Source organism: Rhinolophus hipposideros, assembly GCF_964194185.1.
Source record: "Rhinolophus hipposideros genome assembly, chromosome: 14".
Taxonomy (NCBI): Eukaryota; Metazoa; Chordata; class Mammalia; order Chiroptera; family Rhinolophidae; genus Rhinolophus; species Rhinolophus hipposideros.
In genome coordinates this window covers 38,533,141-38,550,567 of record NC_138060.1, presented here as the reverse complement: position 1 = coordinate 38,550,567, position 17,427 = coordinate 38,533,141, and the positions used below count along the sequence as shown (strand labels likewise).

The following is a 17,427-nucleotide window of genomic DNA, read 5'->3' as shown; positions in this document are numbered from 1 at the left end:
TAGGATTTGTGTGGATTGTGTGTGTGTGTGTGTGTGTGTGTGTGTGTGTGTGTGTGTGTGTACGTACATGTACATGTTGCCATTGAATATGTGATGAATATCCTTGGAGTTATGAATTTGCATATATCCATAGTTCCTTGGAATAACTTTCTAGAATTATATTAATAGAGACAACTACAAAATGAACATTTGTTAAGTGTTTACCCTATGCAAAGTACTTCACCTGGAACATCTCACGTAATCTAATTCTCCAGCAATCATATGAAGTAGGAATTACTATTATTATCCCCATTTTATAGACAGGACACTGAGGCTCAGAGAGCTTTGCCACCTGGTCAGGGTAACAGAGTTGGGACGTGCTGGCACCGTATATACTGATTCTGGGGCTTCTGACCCTATTCCACTTGCTCTTTAGCATGGTTGTACTACTTCACACACTCATACCACTTATTTTTATACTCCTAAAAAGTCTCCTTTGTCTTCTTCTTCCGTTTTTCTTTGGTGGTGTCTTCCTCTGCTGACACCAGCTGCTCTGGCTTGGTTTTCGTCCACACCATGTGTGTGTGTTGCCCTGCAGCTTCCTCACAACATCCATGGCCTTCCCACTTTTTTTTCCTCGAGACTTTCCGTTTCCTTCACTTCCCACTTCTTGTTCACCCATCTGCTCGAAAAAGACTCGGTGTCTTTCCTGTCTTCTGGTTTCTATTACGAGCTGGTTCCTACTGCAGTAGATGTCAGTTCTCTTGTCTGCGTCTCTCGTGATCTGAAGACACTCACTTGGAAGCTAAGTAGAACTGCACCCTGGTGCTCTTCCTGCCCCACTTTCTCCCAAACCAAGGAACTGGGGTTTTACTTACTCCGGGACAGCGACAGTGCTGCAGGTCTTACAGTCGTTACGAGCATGGTGCCTGTTAGGGGCAGTGGCCATCACAGTCTACACATCAGACCCCAGCCCCCAAAACATAATTATCTGAACTAAAAATGTAACGAATGGGATTGAAAGGGAAGGGAAGGGAAGCCTTTCTGCCAGACCTCAGCTTCTGCTATACATGCTCTGGTTTTGATCATGTCACACCCTTTTCTGACTCTTCTTTGTTTACTGGATCCTTGCCTCCTAAAACATCATTTACCCATCATTTCTTCTGGGCCAAATCCCTTCTTCTTTAAGACCCATCAAAAATGATGCCTCTTCCAGAAAAATCTGCTTTCATTTCCACCCCTACAAATTAGAAGTCATCTGCCCTCCCCAGAATTGTGCAGGCTCCTCTTGCATATCTTGTGCAGAACTTACCCTACTCTTCTCTTGGCTTTATGTACAGGTCTTACTTACCTCCTTCTAAATTTGTAGAGGTCAAAATTCATGCCTCATTCATTATTGTATTTCCCCACAAGGCCTAATACAATATAAATTAACATATTGAGTAAATTAATGAATAAGTGAATAAATAATAAACTATAAAAGCTTGTTCTATTAACCAAGAAATAGCAGAAAACCGTGGAAGAATTTAACAGAATTGATATATAAAATCTATACATTATAAAATCATTTAAACGACTGAGATGTATAACATTTGAATAGAAGTGTAATGATGCGTCAGCTATTTGGGGGTGAATGGTGGTGGAAACACCACTTTTTAAAAAGCAAATTCAAAAAACACATTTCTTGAGATAGAGTCTAAATGAAAATTATTCAGTGAACAACAAAACAGAATTCAGCCAGTTATACCTGAATTTTTTTGAAGGAAAACAATTTAGTAAGCAATTTGGGGTTAGAACCTAACATTGCCATTGGTGAATCTCTCTTAAAGGAAACTGAGATACGAGATTAAACATTGAAAGGACCATAGTAATTAAGCCTAAGAACTAATGTGTACACAAGGAAGAAATGGGAGTAGGGAGCCAAGGGACTTGGGTTCTCAAATAGCTGTCTAAATCTTGCATACACTTCCAGAGAATTGGGCTTACAAAGGAAAAGACCACGTTTTATGTAGCAGATAATGAGAGAATCTGCATCATAGGTTTGTTGTGAGGAGTAAATGAGTTAGTGCATGCAGAACTCAGAGTCTGAAATGTTGTAATCGCTATAGAAGGGTTAGATGCTAGGTATTCTCTCCTCATCTTCTGGTCCTTCCCTAGAGGACTGTCAGGTACAGTTGGTGATGTGTTTGTTGCACACAGTCGTCTGCATGTGACCCTTCATAATTTTCCATCAGTGTCTTGCCTTGCACATCAATTTGCTATCCAGAAATTAAGACAGTGATGGGCTCGAAAGCCCTAATTAATCTTTCTGGGCTAACCCACATAGAGGTTTTTAAACCGGAAGCCAGTATTTTCCAACAGTGAATCATAAAACCCTGTACTTAAAATGCATTTCACTGTTTTGACGTGATTATTAATTTAAAAAAAAAAAGAATAAATATTTTTTACTGAGTACCTACTCTGTGCCAGATACCCTCCATCTCAGTTTGTTCTTGCCACAGTCCTGCTAGGTGGAGGTGAGGGGACCAAGATATTGAGGAACTTGTCCAAGATTATGTAGCTAGTAACTGGCAGAAAGTGCATTTGAACCCAGGTGTGTTTGCTCCAGAATTCCATCTTGCTCCACCATAGTCCTTCATGGAATGGAAGGCAGAGCATAATTGCAAAAGTAAATACAGTTAGTCCTCACTTAGAGTCCTCAGTAGGTTCTATAACTTTAAGTGAAACAACGTTTAACACAAGCAATATTACTGTAGGGTAATTGATAAAAACAACAGTTCCAATGGCATCTCATCAACTTTATAACAAAAAGACACTATTCGAGGACCTGCTGTATAATAAACATTTCCCTTCAGTGTCTTATTTACACATAAAAATTACACTGACTGGTTGTTTTCATAAAACCTCAAGGCAATTAGCCAAGTATTTGTTTTTTATTACAGAGGACCAATTTAATGGGAAAAAAAAACAACTAAATCTGTCAGTGTTTAAAGAATGTTAGTTGGAAAGAGTGTGGAGTAAGAGAATCTAAGATAGAAATGTGAAGTCACTTCCCACAATTTTAGAAACTTGATTCTTGCCTCTCTTTTATCTGTAATTATGTAATATAGTGAAGAATAAATGACAGCCACCCTTTTCCTCCAAGTGATTCCACTTCTATTTATAAAGTCTGAGTGATAGTTGAAGGGTTTAGGAATGTTTTAAGATTAAGCAAACTCAAGAGGGATAATACACCAGATTTCTAACTTCCATATAGAAGGAGTTCTTGGGCTTCTCAACCTGTTTTAACCGTATGCTCTTCATATCTTATATAGTTGGGTCTTTGTGTGAACTTTCCTTTGAAAAAAAGGTTTAAACAAATGAAAGTTGCCATTTTCTACAGTATAGATTCCATTTGCATTGAGGTTTACTTGGGATTTAGGCAAGCAAGGTGCTCTCCACGTGCCACCAGAGCCCTAAGCAAAACTGCAGACTTGGAAAACTGTTTTACATTTTCACACGCTCTGGGCTGCTGTGGTCTCAGGGCTGCCCTATACACTTGTGCAAATTTTGCACTGCACAATTTAGAGGGCACCAATTCCATCACATTTTTATTACAATCACATTCCTGGTAGCACAATAAAGTGTTCTGAGAAAGAGACCCCCTCTGAGCTACATACTTCCCTCCAGCTGTCCGACGCCTCACCACCGGGCCTGGCCTATCTCCTCTAAAGAGTCTCCTCTGAAGCTCTTCTTCCCTCCCAGCTTTTAAAATGAAAATAAACTGGATAAAATAAATCCAGTTAGGTAGGAATAACTGCTGGGGATTAAGGTTCCCAAGGGCCTTTACGTTTTAAAAGAAGTGATGGCTTAATCCAAATTGATATATAGAGTAAATAGAGAAGATGTTTTGAAACCAGGAGGCAGTGCATTCCTAGAGTCCTTTGTCTACTCTGGGTTGTCAGCACCCCAACTGGTAATCCCATGCAAGAAAAAACTCAGGCTGCAGCTGGGCCCTCTTCTTTTAACTGTCAAGCTCTCACCTCAGTACAGTTCTAGACTCATCCAGTTGGGTTTGTGTCTAACACATTGAAATGGTGACTTGTTCAGGAGAAGGCACAGGAGGCAGGGGCCAGGATTCCCAGAGCAATTATTCTTATTTAATTAAAAGATTTTCATGTACTCTCTCTCATATTCTAGTAATTTATATAACTTTCTTATTCCAACTACAAGTTTGTAAGCTCCTGGAGAGCAAAGCATCTGACTTGTAACTTTTCCAGAGAGTGCTGAATTTAGGCCCATGTTGGGTAGAGGCTTACTTAAAGTGACATGGCTTACAAATGGCGGGATCAGAAATAGAACTCAAATTTCCCTATGCCATATACCAACCTAGTGTTCTTTCCATTCTGCCACAGATGTTTCAGTTCATCTGTTGCTGCATAACAAAGTACTCCAATAGGCCACCCCTTAAAACAACAACACTGTTCTTCCTCATAGGTGTATGGGTCGGGCATTCGGAAGCTTTGGTTGGGCTGTTCTAAAGCTCCACAGGATGTTGACTGGGTCGCTCACTTGGCTGGCTTCAGACGGCTTGGGCCGAAAGGTCCAGTAAGATTTCATTCATATGTCTCAAACCTCAGTGCTTCTCCTGTGGCTTCTTCCACATTTTCTCTCCTCTCTTTCAGTATTCCAGCCTGAACTTCTCTACAACATGGTAGCTATCTGTCTTCCTCTAGTACAAGTAAGAAGTAAGCAAGAGTTGGCAGGCCTTTTTCACTAGCCCAACGCTGACAGTTTGATTTCTGCTGCGTTCTCTGCATCAACGCAAGTCAAAGGCCAATCCAGATTCAAGAGGAAGGAAGTAGATTTTTACCTCTTGATGAGTGGAACAGCTTGTACTTGAGGGAAACAATGGATGGTCGCCATCTTTGGAGACTAACCACCGCCATAGTTCACCACCATGTAGTCTTCTTTCTCTGATTCTTACAGTGTCTTTATGGGAAAGGGAAACTCAAGCCTGTGCAGAAAAAAAGGGGGGGGAGAAGAAAAATATCCTGAAACACCCCATCCTTTTCCACCTTAAAGCCCAGACGAAGAGTTGGGAAGGTGGTGCCACCTACCTACCGGCCCCTGTAATCATTCCTTGGCTGAGATTCTTCTGGTTGCATATGTCTTTATTTGAGTATCAAAGGAGAGGCGGCTAGACTTTATGGGATATGTAAAGAACATGGTTAGTGCTTGTGTAATCCTACAGTGGGCACTTGACAATAATTTGTTTTTAGAGCTACTGCTATGTCTGTTTTCTGTGTTAAGCATTTAAATGCGTATTCCTAAGGGCTCATTTCTCCCCGCTGCAGTTGGAAACTACTTTCCAGTACCGCATATATGTGTTGCTAAAATGGAATACACCTACAAGTAACCTTTTCAACTGTTAATTTCCATCTATAAGTCAAATTATACTCATTCTCAAAGGAAAAGCATATCTTGTTCGGTTTCTCCTCCCTTCTTACTAATGACACAAGATTTTTATGTGAAAGGACAAGTATCAAAAACTGAAAAAAGAATTTTCTAGCCTATTCCAGCTCTGACAACGTATTTTCTTTGTATTCTCAGTAACTTGGTTTAAAATATCCTACCTAATGAGTATTATTCTCTTTCTCTGAGAAAAACTCCCTTAATTTTTCTAATTTCCTTGGGAAATTTTTTTGCGTATATTATTTTTTCCTTAAAAAAAAACACAAAACAGGCTTTATCCTTTTGTTACAGTTAGATTGCCTTTTACCATTTAGATAATTACTCAACCCAGAGTATTTTTCCTAGAAACAATCAAATAAATAAAATGCTCTAGTGTCATATCAAGAGAGGAAATGTAAGAGCAGCTATTTATAGACTGCAGGCGCAAAACTTTTCCAAGTGCTTTGGGGAATCTCACTTTTTAAGAGATTATCATAGTCTGGAAAGTGGTAAGATTTGTCTTATACAAATGGAAATCTTTGGTTTCCCAAACGTGTGTGAGAGAAAATGTAATTTTTTGTAGCAGCTACCTAGGGAGTATGGTTCACTGAAATTCAATTTACTCTCCCAATTTGTGTGGCTCAATAGTTACTGAAGATATTTTATGTACTTTTTTTATACAAGGTTGTATGTATAAACATTTTCATATGGCACAAAGCTAGCACTCAGGAAAAGTCCAGATTTCTTTAAACCTCCATTTTACCCTTTCTCTGTTTTATTGGCTGTGGCAGTGGTGGGTTTGGTTTTATTTGCTGTTTTCTTTTGTTTTATCTTGGACTGAAAAGACATTGTGCCTCTTTAAAATAATCCATATCATTTGAAGAACTTTGGGGGTTTTATTTTTTTTTTAATGTCTGTATCTTTATTCCCTTCATTTTAGGAAGAAGAATTAGAAGCCCAAATTTCCTTCCTTCAGGGACAGTTGAATGACCTGGATGCCATGTGCAAATACTGTGCGAAGGTGATGGACACTCATCTTGGTGAGTGAACTACTTTGGCCCTGGGAGTAATGGTGGCCATAACAGTAATAGCCAGCAGCCTGTGGTAATAATTACGTCATGTAATCCTCACCTGGGGAAAAGAAGAAAAATACCCTGAAACACCCCATCCTTTTGGTAGAAATACTGTCACTATCCCCATTGTATAGATGAAGAAACTGAAACACGAGATTAACACATTTTCCAAGGTTATATCTATATTAACTAGAGTAGAAATTCAGAATCAAGCCATCTGACTATGGCTTTCAACTCTTAACTGCTACACTACCTTTGAAAGTATCTATCTTCCTCAAACCAAAATAAAATATTGAGCTTTCCAGATCAAACAGTGAACTCTAGTAGTGTGCCAACCTGGCTATAATCACTAACTAATATGATTACTATTTTGACAGGGCTTTCTTTATTTTTTAAAATATATATATGTTTTTATACACTACCTGAAATGCATGTCAGGACCACGTAACCTTTCCTTACTTCTGACTGTGCTTATATTCTAAGAAATGTCCTAGTTTGAAGTTTAGTTTACATGTGAGTCATACATGTGTCACATTAGATTCTTCTGGCAATGCTCTCTCTACATTTGTGGAAGTTCTGTATTTTGTATTGGAAACGGTCTCTGCTGAATATGTAAGTATTACTTCAGTAACTCCACGCTGCTTGCAAAAGCGTTTATAATACATATTGTTACTATTTTTCAGCCCACTTATGGACATCCTTTCTCCACTCTGCAGTGTCTGTAGTTTGGGAACAAATTAGGAAAACAAGAATTGAACTCTAATGGAAATGGCCAATATGCTGCTCTGTGAGTGTGGAAAAATGGCAATACCAAGTATTCTAAGAAATCAGGATGCATCCACCTATGAGGGGAAACCAAAGAGAATCCACCAAGGCCCCTTCCTACTGGCAGGGGCCCTGAGAGTGGCCCAGCCCTGGGGCCGTCTCTGACGGTCAGCTCTCTGCCTCGGACTCCTTCAGTCTCTCAGCCTGTGAGGTCACGAGTCCATTGCATATGGCCAGAATGGCTGTCATTTGGGTGTTGCCTAAACCATCCTTGCCTCTAGCAAGTAATAAATGTTCTCTTACGGATTTCAAGAGATGCTTCCTAGATGGCTGGCTGCCTACCAGTAGTATCTTATTAGCCAGCTGGCTGGGCCCTATTTTATTCTCAGCCTTATCTCTACTCTCTGGGCCACTCCTTCAGAGAAAGGGTTCAAGAGGAGGAAACAGCAGGAGAAACCCTGGTACGTGATCAGAAGTGTAGTATCTCTCATCACAGCAAGAAACATTACCCCTGTGACGTCTGACTCTACCCCTTCAAAACTGTTTATGCTACTTTATGATCATTTTTATATGGAACTAAGTTTACATGAATCTCACTGCATTACACTTTAAAATGCATCAAAAAGAAGTAATGAAGAGATAGTTTATATATAAATTATATATAATTGTAATTAATTAATTTGAGAGAGAGAGAGAGAGCGAATGTGTGTGTCTGTGTGTGTGTGTGTGTGTGTGTGTGTACATGTACACGTGTGGTTTTTTGGAGGGAGGGGTTTCCTAAATGGGGACCTTTGCATTACTTGGGTTGAGTTTTTGCCAAAGTAGGAGAACAAAGAAGTGCCTAAGAGAAAGATTTACTGGAACTCCAGAAAATCGTTAGGAAATTTCCAAGTTGTTTGGTCCACATGGCAACTTTTAAGACAGCTTTGCTTAAGCCTCAGAATTTCCCAACCGCTTTTGTTCTGATTTTGGTCTTCCAGTGAGCACTAAAGGAGCATTCTCTCACTGCATGGGAGGGGAAACACTTTAATTAAAAAAAAAAAAAAAAAAAAAAAAAGCCCATACCAGCTGTGAGTTTTCAGCTAACCGCAAAACTAGATTTGTTTTTGTGTGTACGTTTCACTTTCGGCCAGAATCCCTTCATATAGTGTTGACTTCTTTTTGGCATATAAATAGTGTGACTGCATTTTTAAAGTGGGGTTGAGGGATGCTACAAAGAATTCCTGGCCCCAGGGTCCACATATGCATTTCAGTTCATCTGCATATTATAGAATTGGTTTATTAAAGGGTATTCCTGTGTTGTAGGCAATTTTGAATCTAAGCAAATATTTTAGAAAAACATAAAAATTAAATAAGTTGAAGCTTTTGATTTACTGTTGATTTATTAAATTTCCTTTAAAAATGACTTTAATACCCAAGTATTTTTCCATATGTTTTTCTATTTTTCCTGATTATTAAAATATTATGAAATTGGAACAACTGAAATATCCATTAGAAAGTGATTGAGTATAATATTGTAATGCAATCTTTATAAAGATTAAAATACTTATTTTGTTAACATAAGATGTTCCTGATATATTAAGTGAATAAAGCAGGTGCAGAATAGTGTATATTGATGTGAAAATAACTGTTACCAGTGGTTGCCTGGGTGAGAGGAAGTTTATAGAGGGACTTTCCAAGGGACCTAATCTTCTATGCTTGGGAAATGCAAGGCAGTCCGTGAAAATCTGTAGATGGTTTAAGTGCATGTAACTGGCACCTGGGGGTGAAGCTTTACACTGCAGGCCAGAGTCAGCTGTCAGAGTGGCTGGAGTGATATCTGAGAAAGAGGGACCCATATGGCATCTAACAGGCAAAGTTGTAACCAGGCTCTATCACTCCTTAGTTCTGCCTGATTATGATTGTGTCCTCTGATATAATTTGGAGATAAAATTATCTGTCTTGCCAGTTTGTTGCCAAGATAATGTGTTTCCAGCCCAGCACAAGGCATGGCCCAGAGTGAGGCTTCAACGCAAATCCTCCCTTCTTTCCCCTTCACTCTGAACTGTCCTGTCTCAGGAAGACCCTGAGAGACTCACCCAGCCCGTGACCAGAGAGCTGAGTGGTGACTTGTCTAGGGCCCCATACCAAGTTAATGGAAGAGCTGGGACCAGTGCCACATTTCCCAACACCTCACTGAATATCCCTTTATCGAAGGATGCAGAAAGCTGGTAGTATTTGGATGTGTTGGTTCTGAGGTTGTGTGTGTGTGGTCCTAGAACAAGAGTAGCTTGCACTACGCAGCTGATGTGAGCATTGCTGGGCCTCCGTCATACCCTGGGCCACAGTGGGAGCTGTGAGTGCTGCCTCAGAAACTTCTCCCAGGACATACTTCTCTGCATCCTTTCCTAACATGAATCGCTTTCACCAAGCTCCTTTCATTTCAAGAGAATTCCATTATCACCGTACATTTTTATCATCGGACATGTAGTAATATCTTAAAATGTCAAGTACCGCTTAAGGCTATTATTATAACTGATAGAACAAATAGAGAGAAAAGCTTCTCAGTTAAAAATTATATAAAGGCATTTGTTCAACTGGTCCTTTAATTATAGAGGCAATAAAATTGATAGGTTAGCAGTATTTCCTTATGGATCTGGAACCCAAAACAGAGAGAGTATTTGTTTTATCAAAACTCGACTGCAATTCTAATTTTATTACCTCCACAGAATTGAACTATTTGAAGTCAAAGATTTAGAAACAGGAATTAAAAATATTAATAAGTTTTATTAAATCTGAACTTTTCCTGTCGACTTCAGAGGACTTTTTTTGTGTTCATTTTTCTGTTGCTATAGTTACCCCCCTTCCTGTCATCCTGACAGTTGAGTTGAAAGCCATCAGCAGTCCTGTGTTAACCCTGAGCCTGCGCTCAGGCTATTTTTAGATTTGCTGTACTTCACATGTAATTGCACGTGGGTGAGCAGCCCTTCTCTGATCTGTGAGCAGCTGGGCTAAGCTGCCAGCTGTTTACAGGAGTATGAGCTGCTCACCCTACTGGCCTCTAATGCCCACACCTGCCTGCTCCCAGGAGAGGTCTTTCCATCATTTGTTTTGTATTTAGACGCTGGTTTCCAGTAGCTTGCTCTCCATTGGTGGTACATACAAGCAATGGGAGGGTTCAGTGAAGTGAATTCAGAGAAATTACATTTTCCATGCTCTTGCTGAGAGTACGGTAGCTCATAGGATCTTAGAATGTTAAAAATGTGGAAGCCCTAACAGCTCTCTCAGCTGCTCTTCATCTCACAGGTAAGGAAACCAAGGCCTGGGAAGGGTGAATGACACACAGCTAGCTGGCACCAGGAGTCCAGACCCAAATCCAGTCCTTGGCTTCTCTTTCACTGATGCTTCTCCTGAGGCTACACTTGAATTAGTAGTTGGATTTCAGGTCTTCTGCTGTTTTATTGCACACAGCATTACTGATTTTACACTTGTCATAATATTTATGCCAGAATTAGCTGTCAAAGGAGGCCAGTTTTGAAAATTAGTTTATTTGCCTCTGCAAGAACTTTACAAATCCGATTTTCTCATGTTTATAAAAACAACTTTCAATGGACGTCTTTCAATGGAAATGTTCAGTAAGGCAATTAACTAATGACATTTGAAAAACTGAGAGAGAAAATGTGATCACCAGACAGCTTTCTCTCCGTCAACCATGCTGTGATAAAAGCTTTTCATAATTATTGTAAGACTTTTAAGCACTACATTTAATTGTGGGCAGCAGAGTCCTCTAGAGGAGAAAAATACACACTTCCACCGAGGATCCTGTTAAAATGCAGATTCTGATTCAGCAGGTCTGATGTGGGGCCGAAGTTCTGCATTTCTAACAACACCCAGTTGACCTGATGTTACTGGCCCATGACTGGAAGCAGCAAGGAGCAAGAGAACTTAAAATTATTTGGGCAAAAGTCAATGAATGTATTCATTCCCCAAATTCTGGCACACGTGCAGCTCAAGTGTGTAGGCAGAGTGCTCACAGCCTCCCCCAGCTCGCTGACACATCCTTCAGTCATCTAAAATTCAGAGTGTTTTTTTTTTTCCAGCCTTTCTGAACTTGTTCTATTCTAGTTGAAGTCTCCCCCACCATTTCATCCCCCACCAGGTTTTATTATCAGAAGTCTTGATCAGCATCAACAATTGGTCAGTGTCTTCCTCGTACCAACCCTATACCTATTTAGAAAAACCTAGCAAACCGTACACTATCTTCTCCTTTTCCAGGCTAAGATACCACAACTCTGATCATCTGACCTCAGTATAGACTATCCACCTTCCATCATTTTATTTTCATTTTCTGGCTCTCTTCCATTTCCCCCACATACTTTTCCATAGGAGGAGCCCAAATTGAGTATCTTTCCCTCTTCCTCTTTTTTTAAATATAAATTCCCAAATTTTTCATCTTCCTTAAACTGTCTGGCCACATAGCCTGTTCTCATCCCTCCATACCAGGCTGCCTCTCCGTGCCCCTCACTCCCAGCCCTCTCCAGCTAATACCCAATAGAAAAAGGACGTATCTACCCCATCTCTGTGGAAACAGGCTTGCTGCCAATTGCTTGAAAGCTCACAGACTTTATGGCCACTGCCAGCATCTCAGGCTGAGCTTAGGAGCTTGTGAGTGGGGGGAGGGGCCGCCCAAGGTAAGAAGGCTAATGTCCGTTGCCTTGGGCCATGTTTAGACGCCCAGCTGAGGAGGGGCACTGAACTTCCACTGGATCCTTCTGTCAGCAACACTTTTTATGGCCTGAAATTCACACAAAAAGTGTATCCATCTTCAACCCAATTCAAAGGGTCTTATTTGAATAAATGATATAATTTTACGACAATCTTAACCAAACTACTCTCCTGTCTCATTGCTCCCAAATGAGAGGGCATAATGACAAAACCCCATGATATTTCGTATTAGTAAGGCCCTCACTATGTATTCTGTTTTGATTTTTACAAGTACATATTCTGGCAAAGGCATGTAACCATTACTGGAGCGCAGAACCTTTTAAGTTTAAAAATGTATGTCAAGTCTCTTTTTCTGGTTGACTGTAAGGTGACAGCCATGTCATGACTACAATAGATTTTACTGTAAGGAGTCATGCTTCGGTCACTGGCTGGCAGGGTGGTAAACCCTAAGAGAATAAAACACCAGACGGTAGAAATGAGTGAAGATTTGGCACTCTGCTAAGCACACTCAGTTTACTTGAAAGAACTGTTTAATGACTGTTTTTAGGTATAATGCACGCCAGTCTCACCCTTGGATTTCCCTCAGTGATGCTGCTTTCCCAGTACTGAGTTTAGGATTTTCGGCCATTCTGGTAGCTGAATTCAAAATAAGACCCTTGGTTATATTTTCTTTGTGATGTGCTTTTTAAGAAAATACTGAGCATGAAGTGCCTGACTCAGCCCTTGGCTCTTAATAGGCCATTAATGAATGTAATTTCCCTTCACCTCCCACCTCCCCTCACCACTTCTCTCTCTGGGATCTGGGTTATCATGTTAGTGTCCCTTAGTTCTTCATCTGAGAAATACCTCACCTACATCTGTTTCTCGGGAGATAAAAATCAGACCTGATGCTGCTGGGAAAGCCTCACATGAGTCATTCAGCCAGTACTTACTAAGTACCTGCTCTCTGATGTAAAAATAGGTTCTGGAAGAAGTAGGTTGGGGGAAGGGTAAAGTGGAAGAGTGGTAATCTAAAATTGAGCTCAATGTGTATGGAAGAGATGAGTAAAACTTCAAAGTAGGGAGAGAGCACAAAGAGAATATATCTCAACACAAATCACAGAAGCGACACATAGCTTCACCTGAAGCAAACCGAAGTCCTCCCAGAGCACAGGTAATCTCAGAAGCTGGGCCAGGTAGGTTTTGAAGTAATAGGGATATAGTGAGCAGAGTACCACATCTGGAACTCGAAGACCTTGGGTCCAGGATTTGCCATGTAGAATTGTGCAGTTTCAGGAAACTTTTAGTCTTTGAGCCTCATCCATGAATTATAGTTCCAAGAGTGAAAAATGAAAGTCCAACAATAGATGTTGGAGAGAGTCCAACAATAGATGCTTTCAGAGGGAAGACTGTTAATGGAAAGCTGATGCTTGAGAACAGTTTTAAGGTGGACTTTGGAGACAAGGAGAGGTGTGGTACCACGAGGAGAATAGGGGGCCTTTTAGAAGAGGAATGGCATTTGCAGGGACACATAGAGATGCACACCATACGTTCATTAAAGGGTGAATTTGATGCCCACAGTTTCCTGAACCTGCCTTCTGCCAACGTCTGGACAACTGACACACGCTCTGTAAACAGAAATCCCAATAGTCCAGCCAAAGTCAATAGTGACAAATGACAGGTCTGCCCCCTTCCTTGACTAAAGGCCAGCTCTGGGCATGTATGTGACCCTAGGTCAACACTATATTTGACCTCTCTATTTTGTAACAGCCTGCATATTGCTTCTTTAGAGTCTGGTACAGTCCTTACATGAGACTGTCAAAGAGAGGTCAGGGTAGCTAAATCTCTGTCAGAGATGAGAGAACCTCAGAGAGCAGAATCCACTTATCTGGGTATTTAAGATATTGGAAAAGGAGAAAAAAAACATATTAAGCAATAATAGTACTAGGCAATATGCTAGAAGTGGACCACTTTGATTATCTTATCTAGTCTCTCCAAAACAACCCTCTGAGATAGGTATTACCCCCATCTCATTGATGGTTTTAGTGACACACAGATCACAGGACAGTTCATCAAAATCCCAGCTGTTTGAGGCTAGCGCCAGTGCTCCTGAAAGATCCAGTAGAAATGGTTTAGCAGTGTGGTTTGTATCGAGGTGACTTCCTCATTCTGACTGACCTTACTTAGGTCAGTTCCACCACCACATAAGGCACAAGCATCTCAAGGCACCCTACGTTGTGCCAAGACCCCATCCTGTACCCCTTCATCTCTCTGGCCCCTCCACCATTGCCATATACATAATTGTGGGGGGAGGGTCAGGACCCAGATGATAGGGAATGTAATCCTAGCTCCGCCCTTTCCAGTCATGAGACCTCAAATAACAGAGCTGGCATTTCTGAGTCTGGCTCCCTTTTCTGTACTAGAATGCTGATCCTCGTCTAGAATGGTTGTTGGACTAGGCAGGTAATACAGCCACATGGAAATGAAAGCTATGAGGTGCTATGCTCATTTACTTATTCTTCACAGTAATTCTATGAGGAAGGTTCTGTTATTACCCCCTCATGCACAGGAAATTACATAACTTCCCCAGTCCCACCTCCACTATAAATAGATTAGTTCTGCTTTTGTCCCCTTTCTGCTACCCCTCATAATGAATATAAGCTTATGTTACCTTCTATACCAGCCATTTAAATGAAAACACTTTTATTCTAGCATTGAAGAAAATAGGTTTTTAAGAAATTGGAAAAGTAATTTGTGTGCCATTTCCATTACCTTTAGACTTGGAGATCTATTTCAGTGGCATTGACATTTCATTAAAAACAGTGGAGTCACCATGGGATTGTTATGCTGATGAGATTTTTGTGTAATTTCCACAGAAGTAGTTAGTTATGTGAGGTTTCCCCCTTTAGTTTTAGTATTCCAACATTTATAACATATAATACTTAAATTGGAGATTATAAAGAATGTGTTCTTTCTGCTGCACAGAAACAAAAAGTAAGAGCCTTTATATCATAATTTTTTCTGCCTCTTGCTATAAGAAAAAAATGTGCATTACATTGCAAATTTAAATGTTTCACATTTCTGCCATTAATATTTTAAGGCATGAAAAGACATATTCTTTTATTTTTACATGCAGATGCAACTTACTGAAAGCAGTAGATTTGTTACTGAGAGGTTATATATTAGTGGAATGTCTCTAAATGACACCTTGAATCAATATATAATGGAAAGGGTTAGGATTTACGTGGGCAATACTGTGTTAATAAAATGAAAATTCTTATATTCAAAACATTTAACAGCCTTTGAAGATGCCCTTTTGTTTTAATTTGGATTTCTAACCCGGGATTTTTGAAAGTGAGACTAATCATCCTAGTTGATTATAGCAGAGGTCTTTAAGTTGTCATCCTCATCTGCATGTTTGCATGGAGATGACTCAAGGAGCTCCTGCCAGCATTTTAGCAGCAAAAATGGGGAGAGAAAAGGCCCAAAAGGTGCAAACTGAGTCAATGCCCCATGAGGAGCTTTCCAGAAGCTCCATCCAGGGACTCTCTTACAACTCATTGGCCAGAGCTGTGTCACGTGACCAACCTTGACTGAAAGGAAATAGTACACAGTGTGGCTCTGAATACAATCTGGGACATGTTGGTGAGGAAGGGATGGAGGGTGGAGTTGGGGTAACCCAGCAGCAGCTCTGCCACCTCTTTAGATGAACGAGACAGGACAACAGTGAATAGAGATCTAGGCTTGTTGACCATTCATGCTCTTATCAAGAGAGAGAACATGGGGAAGAAGGTAGGCTGCAGGACATGGAGCATTATTCCCACTTAGGCCTATAATGAAAGATAGGCATGGTTCCATCTTCCCAGTACATTCCTATCTTCTGCCTTTAGCACCTTTCCCCTCTTCAATCTACTCTTGCAGTATCACCACACATCTCTTGGCAGGCTCGCAGCAAAAAGGGCATCCAAGAAAAGGTGGCTAGTGTTTCTTGGTTCATGGGATGTTGAGGCAACACAGCCAGTATGATTTTGTAAGATTTCAAGTGAACTCCAGTACTTCTCTAGTGGGGTAGGAAATCTACATACCTAAACTCAAATGTGTAGAAATCTTGCTGTGAAGTTCCATTCCCACCAATGGCAGTCCAAGGCCTAAAACTTGCTAATTAAACACAGCTCAATCTCTTACAGCTTAACCGTCGCATCTGAACAAATATCCTGCATATTTCTGGGCCTCTGTACCCACTGGAGCCATTGACTGCCCTGCTGGCCTGTAGCCTGTGATCCTAAATGCCTTTGGTCCGTGTTGCTGCTGACCAGGGAGCCCACCATTAATTACATTGGGGGCAGGAGTTAAGCGATATAGCCAAATCCTTTTGCTTTAAAAGGATGTGCCCACAGCAGACTATAAAAGGGGCAGGCAGGAGACATCACATATGTTTTTGTTCAGATTTCCTCTTTTTTGGGCCAACCTGATTTGCTGGGTATAGCCTCCAAGGGCCTCCCCTCCATTACTTTCTTGGAGCCAAGCAGGCCCCCATACTTCCTACAGATGTCCTAGTATTCCTGCATTCATTTGTTGAGCTTCCCCTCAGGGCCTGGGAGCTGTCCCCCTGCTGGCCCTGCTGACACAGCAGCTCAATGGGGCAGAACCCACCACCCTGCCAAACTCCCCAGCTGCTGTGTGCTTGCTGCCCCAGGTCGCCCTCAGGCCCTCAGAGCTCTGCCTTAAAAACCATAGCAGCCATAGGAACAAAAGTAACCTTGTCCGATCCTCTGAAAGACCTACAGAACTGTTTCTTGTTAATTTTCTGCATTTGGTTGTCATTAATGTCTTGTTGAGTGGATTTTGTGTTGTTGTTGTTTTTTATTGAGAGAGAACAAATTGTTATAGGCTTTTAAGGAAACCAAAAACATTCTCTCTTTAATTACATCTATTATTCTATTCCCATTCATCTTGCTTTCTTGTTTGGGAGTAGGCCTTTCTGTTAGTCAGAAACTACAGTCACATTTTCTGAATAAATAAAAGCTGCTGTTTTTCTGCTGCAGTGTGTATGTAAGAGGACTCATCAGCATGGTTGATAGACTTATTGAAGATTCTCATCAATTGTCAGGCTGGATTCGTGTTGATGGCATCAGTGTTTGCCTTGCCCCTGACTGGAAATGCTTTTTGGAAGTATTTCGAAGAGCAGTGTTTTGAAATGCAACTTGCAGGAGGGTTTTTCCATGTTTGTTCATGCATTTAGTTAGTTAGTCAGTAAAATCCTTATTGTGTATCTGAAATGTACCAGGCATCATTCCAAAGGCTGGCAGCTTATATCCTATTGGGGGAGATGGACAACAAGTAAGCCTGCAGATGCATGCGATAATGTCAGAGGGTGACAAGTGCTTCTTATCAACATAGTGTAAGGTGATGTGGCAGAGACTAGAGGGTGACTTGGGCGACTTTAGTTTGAGCAGGAAGATGGCCTTGAGGAGGCAGTGCGGGAGCCGAAAGC

At 40.8% G+C, this 17,427-nt stretch overlaps 1 protein-coding gene across 7 annotated transcripts in view; it reads left to right on the top strand.

The window, feature by feature from the left end:
• TBC1D5 (TBC1 domain family member 5) overlaps positions 1 to 17,427 on the top strand; it is a 503,965-nt gene that overhangs the window by 474,204 nt on the left and 12,334 nt on the right. For all 7 annotated transcript variants that reach the window (XM_081072580.1, XM_081072576.1, XM_081072581.1 and 4 more), the window contains one exon: positions 6,353 to 6,452. In XM_081072580.1, coding sequence (XP_080928706.1) covers positions 6,353 to 6,452 — 100 coding nt within the window. The remainder of the gene's footprint in view (positions 1 to 6,352; positions 6,453 to 17,427) is intronic.